Source organism: Chionomys nivalis, chromosome 5 (assembly GCF_950005125.1).
Source record: "Chionomys nivalis chromosome 5, mChiNiv1.1, whole genome shotgun sequence".
In the NCBI taxonomy this organism is placed as follows: Eukaryota; Metazoa; Chordata; class Mammalia; order Rodentia; family Cricetidae; genus Chionomys; species Chionomys nivalis.
Window position 1 is genome coordinate 20,317,144 of NC_080090.1, and position 7,345 is coordinate 20,324,488.

General features: G+C 36.3%; 1 protein-coding gene across 1 annotated transcript; it reads left to right on the plus strand.

Moving 5' to 3' along the window:
• Nucleotides 1–2,116: 2,116 nt before the first annotated feature.
• LOC130874831 (olfactory receptor 6K6) lies at nt 2,117–3,073 on the plus strand. The gene has a single exon (XM_057770354.1). It carries the CDS (start codon nt 2,117–2,119, stop codon nt 3,071–3,073), a length of 957 nt encoding a protein of 318 aa, XP_057626337.1.
• Nucleotides 3,074–7,345: the final 4,272 nt, after the last annotated feature.

Here is a 7,345-nt window from a genome sequence, read left to right on the forward strand (position 1 = left end):
GTAAGATAAACAAATGTGTAAATCACAAATAATGAGACCTCTTACTGGTGAGAGGAACCTCAGGCTGAGAATAACAAAGTAATCATATTGCTGGACTTCTTTGAGATACTTTTCAGTGAACTTTCTTGTTCTTTATCATAGTTCTTCCATTTCCTGCTTGGCACATTCAGTGCCTCGTTTTGCAGAAGAGAAATTCAATACAAAGGCAGGGTGGAGAATTAATATTTTAGTCAGAGGATACCTCCAGTTGCTCACATCTTTCTCCCTTGCAGGTTTTGATCTTCAACTCAGTACCACTGTTTATTTCATTTCAAAGCTCATTTCTCTTCTTTTCCCTCCCTCAATATTTGGCAAATAAAATGAAAAGCATCTCCTACGAACTAGTTTTCCTAATCTTCAGTACATTTATTTTAATTTCGTTTTGACCCCCTGAAGAAATCACATCTGCTCTATTACCCTAAATTCAGGATAGCTATAAAGATAAATGTAGGGATTCTTAAATAGATGGCCATAGACTCCTAGGACAAACAAACTTGTGCTAAATTACTGCTCTATGTCCTTGCTACTTTAATTTGAAACAGTTATTTCCCTTAATTTGTTGTCAGGTTCTCTATTGTGTCAGAATAACTTAATCCATCATAGGTAGGAACACATTATGTAATGTATACAAAGCAAACGTGTATGACTAATATTATTATCACTGCAGAAGAATTAATTAATGGCATCATTTCATTTCTTGTGGGATTCTTCCTAAGGAGGTTTGAGTTTTTTTGCGGGGAGATAATTCTGAAAGAGGCATTAGTTGTAAAAAAGAGAACAATTGAAGTATGGTTAGAGGAGAGAATGGTTGCTCTATCAGGGGGAATCTTAAAGATTTCCATAAACATAGGGACATTGCCACTTAAAATTTTGATAAAAGTAGATCCAGAAAATAAAAAAAAATGAACTTTCCAAAAATAAAACTATAAGATAATGGTCTCAATTTTGTGGAAATACTGATTTTTCAGGATAGTTGTTTCCAAAATTTGTTTGAAACTCCATTAGAAGGACAACAATTGTGAAAGTGATCGTTGTGTTTGAATCTTTTGAAAAGGAAAGGAGAGGCAGAAGTCATGTTTAGGGAAACTCGTCTGGAGAATGACTCCTTAGAGTTATGGGTAGCAGGAAATGAGATATTGAGACAGCCAAAGTGAGAGGGAGTGAATATTGCCTTCACTAATTCTAACTATCCTTGCAAGAAATTTGATTGTCTCTTACCTAATAAGTATATGTTAATGTAGTTTTGTTGCAGCTAATTTTTAGGAGCTTCCGTCCTCCAAGAAAGCCATTGTCATAATAGGTATGATTTTTAAAAATTGAGAATGGTTTTTTCCTTTCTTTCTTAGACATAGCCTCTGTTGGGGAGGGATGGGTGATTGTGTGGGGAGTAGCTATAAGTTTGTCCAGAGCTGACTACTAATTGGGTATAGGTATTTCTAGAGAGCCTCTTAATTTGAATAATTATTATATTAATCATGGAGAAGAGAGAAAAGAAAGCTACAGAGAAGGTGGAGACTGGACAAGTCTACACAATTATACCAGATGAACAACAGACCTTCCAGTCTAAGTCATAGAATTCAGAAATGCAGAAATCCAGAAATGGATAGTCAAGCCAGGTTCAGGTACCATGTTAGTGGAGGAAAAAGTGAAATAAATAAATAAAATTGTTGTCCAAAGTGTTCCTGATTTTTTCTTTGTTTTGCCTGATGTCCCCCCTAAATAATAGAAAAACAAAATATTGAAGATCAAAGTGCAAGTTTTGAGGCTAGTCACACAGAGGTTGAGGGTAAGGCTGAGGGGGGGGGGGCAACTCTGAAAATGGATGAATCCCCAGGAAATATTTTTCTTAGACAAAACTTCTGAGACATTTATTTTTCTTTATATAAATCTATGACAGTGAGAGAAAAGTCAACGAGATTAGGTTGTCTTACAAATGTTTCAACTGCTTCTGTTGTGCAATTATGTAATTTAGAAATTGTTCTATCTTCAACATAAGTAAGTAGACACAGAAAGGAACCTATTCGTAAGCAATCTTGTAGTTCTTTGAAGTCCCTTATGTTTTTTCTTACCTTCACAGATGAGCCAGTTCGTGGCCAACCGGAATCAAACTATGGTAATTGAGTTCCTCTTCTCTGTATTCCCACCTCTGTATGAAGGTGGCCTTCTGTTTTTCATTCTCTTGCTTTTTGTCTATGCATTCATCATATCAGGGAACCTAGTGATCTTTGTTGCTGTCCAGCTGGACATGGCCCTGCACACACCCATGTACTTCTTCATAAGTGTGCTGTCCTTCCTGGAGATCTGGTATACCACCACTACCATTCCCAAGATGCTCTCCAGCCTAGTAAGTGAGAAGAAGACGATCTCCCTAGCTGGCTGCCTCTTGCAGATGTACTTTTTCCACTCGTTGGGTATCACAGAAGGCTGTGTCCTGACAGCAATGTCCATTGATAGGTACATAGCTATTTGCTATCCTCTCCGTTACCCAACTATCATGACTTGCAGACTTTGTATCCAACTAACAGCTGGATCCTGTTTCTGCGGTTTCCTGCTGGTACTGCCTGAGATTGCATGGATTGCCACTCTACCTTTCTGTGGCTCCAACAAGATCCATCAGATCTTCTGTGACTTCACCCCTGTGCTCAGTTTGGCCTGCACAGATACATCTCTGGTGGTCATTGTGGATGCCATCCATGCAGTAGAGATTCTGGCCTCCTTCCTTGTAATTGCCCTGTCCTATATCCGGATTATTGTGGTGATTTTGGGGATGCCCTCAGCAGAAGGGAGACACAAGGCTTTCTCTACTTGTGCAGCCCACCTTGCTGTTTTTCTCCTGTTTTTTGGCAGTGTGGCTGTCATGTATTTGAGATTCTCTGCTACCTACTCAGTCTTCTGGGACACAGTAATTGCTGTCACTTTCGTTATCCTTGCTCCATTTCTCAACCCCATCATTTATAGTCTTAGAAACAAGGAAATGAAAGATGCCATTGGGAGGCTTTTTCATCAGAAGAGAGATGGCTGGGCTCAGAAATAGACCTCCGTTCCCAATATTAAAACCCTTCTGGAAGTTCAGAATTTCACTGTTGCTTTTGGGGACTCTGATGATGTTCCTTTTCTATTGCCACAGATGCTTGTTCTTCTGCTGTTAACAGGCCTGATAAACTGCGCCTCTAGTTCATTGGTGGCCGCTTATTTACAGAACGTCTACCAGACTCATAACGGCTGAAGTAGTATGTATTGATACTCCTGTTTTAAGCACAAGTTGACATAACACCCCATACCATATTAGTGTTCTTCCTTCACTTGTCTTCTGTGATTCATGTGTAAGACACACAGCACATGAAATAGTTCTGGAAATCGCTGATGTAAATGTTCTATCTTACTTTTCCAGCACTAGATTCCCCTGTCATCCATCATTGCTCAAGTCCTGCTTCCTGACACAGAAGACAAATATTCTCCACTTTCTGCTCATGTAATTCAATTAGCTACACACTCAGTTCAGCAAAAATGGGACTGGCATTGCATGATACATTATAGGATTTCAGGTTCAAAGGGGTTTCAAAAGAGCAGCCTGGGTAGCCTGCTATATTTTATGTTACTACTTAAAACATTTTCTTACATATAAATTGCCTTGTAATTTAAACATACTTAAGTAAACTTGTCACAATCACCATTATCTAAATATTGATCAATAAAATTTGGAAATAAAGTTCAAACTTGTTTCATGATGTTCTGAATGTTAGGTAAGTAGTTTGCAACAATTGTTTTTAAATTATTTATTTTTATCTCTCTCTGTGTGTGGTGTGTGTGTGATTGATGTGTGTGTGTATGTGTGTATGTGCGCACGCGTGCATGTGCACTTGTGCAGATACGGGCATATATGTTGTATATGAAGAGGTCAGAGGACAACTCTGGGAACTCAGTTCTCTTTTGCCACTTCTGGGATCCAGGAATCAGACTCATGTATGTGAAGCCTCTGCATAAGAACATCTGCATGCTGACTTACTTCATCAAATCCCAGATGACCTCACACACGTATACATGGCAGTCTACCTAGTCCCTAGATAAACAAACTCAACTACTTCATCAGTAGCAAAAGACCACAGGCTCGAGTGCAGATTAACCAACTATAAGCAAACAACTGATTGATCCAAAACACATAGGTGCAATGATAAAAGACTGGAAAAATCACAGATTTTGTTCTATCTCAAATTGCTAATGTGTGAAATTACGAGATTTTCTCTTTAACCTACTTCTTTTTGGAGAGTGAGTCGTTCCATAACCAAAGATGTCTGATTATGTATATTAAAATATCATTTCTATTTCCACTTTTGTTACAATATACTCCAGAATTCACATTTATGCATGGGATACTATCTTTAATACTTATTTAGTTTTATCTAGCATTTTTATTCTTTGAGAAATTCATACGTGTGTACAGTGACAAATATCATACCTATCCCTGAATCCCAACTCCCCCATATCTCCTCATGACTTCATAGCTTCTTCTTTCATTATTATTTTTGATAACTAAGTCCAGTGTTCATGGGTGTGGAGCCATCCAATGGAGGATGCAAAGTCTGCCAGTGGCCATACTCTCAATAAGAAGGATTCCCCCTCACTCAGTATATACCAAATGTCAACGTGTCCTCGGGGAGGGATGGGCTTAGAATGCACCTCCTAATCTATGCTGGAATCTCGGATGACTTGATTTCCTTTAGATCTTCTCCAGTAGATGTGGCTGCTGTGAGTTCGTGGGTGCAATAGGCATGCCGTGTTCAGAAGATCTTATTTAACAGACCATATTTCACTCCTCCTCCTCATCTGTTTGTGTATTGTTTTCTAGCTTCTGTTCTGCAATGCCATAAACAGTATTAATTATACACTACAAGGCTGATATGTTTGTATCGGATTGAATTCAGTATCTCATAGCCTAACATTTGAAGCTTCATACTTTTTACCCCCAAATTACCTCATAACTCTTCCTTTGCCTCCTCTACACCCATAGGCACATGGTTGATATAGTTGGCTCAGCTGTTTCCTAACTAAGACAACCTGAAAAATGATTCTTTTTGTAATATGTTCCCGGCAGGTACTTTTTAAGTCTTCAATTTTCAACCCACTTTATCAAAAAAAAAAAAAAGCAAAACAAAACTCTTTGTCCCCTATTTATTTTTATTAATTGTTTTTAATCTTAATAAAATGTTTCAGAAAGTATCATACCTTCTGAAAGTCATACCACATTGACAAGTCGTGTATATTTCCTTTATTGCATTTAAATTTATCATATAGAACAAAATAAAAGTATATTAAGGTAAATAAGTTAGAAACTATAGATTTTTTCAAAAATTAAAAATGGAAACATACTTTAAAAGCCAAAGATAACAAGTTAGAAACAAATTTAATTTTGTTCACAAATTCAGGGTAAATATCAATTGCTATATGGTAAGTCAATTTAAAAATAGTTATTGAGACTCAGGACACTGCTTGATGACAGAGCATTTATCTCGTACATCCCAGGCCCAGGTTTCGATACCCAGGATTCTGAACACCCAAAATTGAAAAGCCCCCAATGAAACAAAATGAGGAGAGAAGGAAAAAGATGGAAATTTTCACAAGAAACACAAGCAAAGAATTTTTGTCAGATATTTGTAACTAGATACTGAATACTCAAGCACACACATTTTTCTTTTAAATTATAATTTGAAATGTATCTTCACTGTAATCATAATCAATAAAGTTCCGCTTAGTTTTGGAAACTTTGTTCTATATCTTGTGTGTGCATGTATACAATGAAATATGATCATATTCATTCCTCATTTTCCTTCTCCAGCTTCCTCTGTGTTCCTACTTGTTCTATGTTATCACCATTTTCTGCTGGGTTGGTAGTAAAACTCCATAAAAGAGATTATTTTAAAAATAACCATGACATGCAAACCTGTTTTAATACGCTTGATAACATCATGTCTCAGCATGATCACTAGAATTTCTTCCTAACAACCCAGGGTTTTACCTGTACAGTCTAGCACTGGCCTCTCACCACAGGAAGAAGTGTGATTCTGTAAAGTTTCATAGCAGATATCATTTCTCCTGTGCTCAAATTGCTGTCCTGGATCCTCAGGGTTCAGAGTAAATCATGGAAATCTAAATCTCATAAAGCCCTCAAATTCTTGGGATCCACCCCTCTCTCATTTCCTGACTCTGGTTTTCCACAGACCTATCTCAGATACACTCCACTTCAGGCACAGGAGAATCTGATTCTTTAAACACGCCCCCTTGTGGCTTTCTGTTAATTTCCCCTGGTGCCTGTGTGCTCTCAAATCTATTGGCCATTTCCTTTGCTTAAATGTTTTGCTCATACTTAGCATTCTAAATGAGGTCTAACTTGACCAATCCTAAATTAAGGAGTCCCTACTCACTTTAGATAAACTTAGTATATGTTTCCTTTTCTGTTCCTCACCCAACACAGAGTCATATAATGCTTAGTGTTATAAAATTTGTTTATTTTTTTTACACTAAAAAAAGAATCTCCTCTTTTTCAACCAGAGGGTATATAAAGACAAGGGGATGTTTTGTCAGTTGTATTTTTAGTATCCTTCATATTACTTGATATTGCAGCTTCAGTAAATATTTGCTTCATTAGTAGAAAATAACTCACTTGATAATAATGTGCTGTGTTAGCATCTTTCAAACTCCACACAGCCCTAGAGCTAAGAACACAAGTGTTTGAAGAAATCACAATCTATGATTTATATTTTAGAATAAAAATTTAAGCATATTTAGTACTTTAACCTTAATGTTTAAGATATGTTGATCTATTAGAATTTCAAATGGTCCATGTAATTCTAACTGTTAATCTGTATTTGAGCAACTGCTTTAAACATGGTTTCATTTAAACCTTGTTCAAACATAGTCAAGCCAAGATAAATTTTACAGTCAGAAATTCCATACCATAAGTCAAACTATTAGAATTGACATAAAGATGCCTTTTACTACATTAATCACATTGAACATAGGACAATATATGAAGTTTGGCATATTTATTATTTATTTTTAAGTATTTATTATTTTATTTTCATATTATCATGGCTATTTTATGAACTTATAGAAATCTTGTTGAATCAAGAAGTTGAGGCACTTAAAATCAGAAATAGTGCATCCTCATTTAAATATATTTTAAAAGGAGATCTAAATGTCAAGTTTAAAAATCATAAAAAATATTGTTAAACACCTTCAAATAGAATGATAAAATCAGTTGATTTATAAATAGATCACTACAATTTTTAGCTTTAACGGTCATATGATT

Bases quoted from the DNA above. Each gene is read 5' to 3' on its own strand.
- LOC130874831 (XM_057770354.1), top strand. From the start codon at position 2,117: ATGAGCCAGTTCGTGGCCAACCGGAATCAAACTATGGTAATTGAGTTC.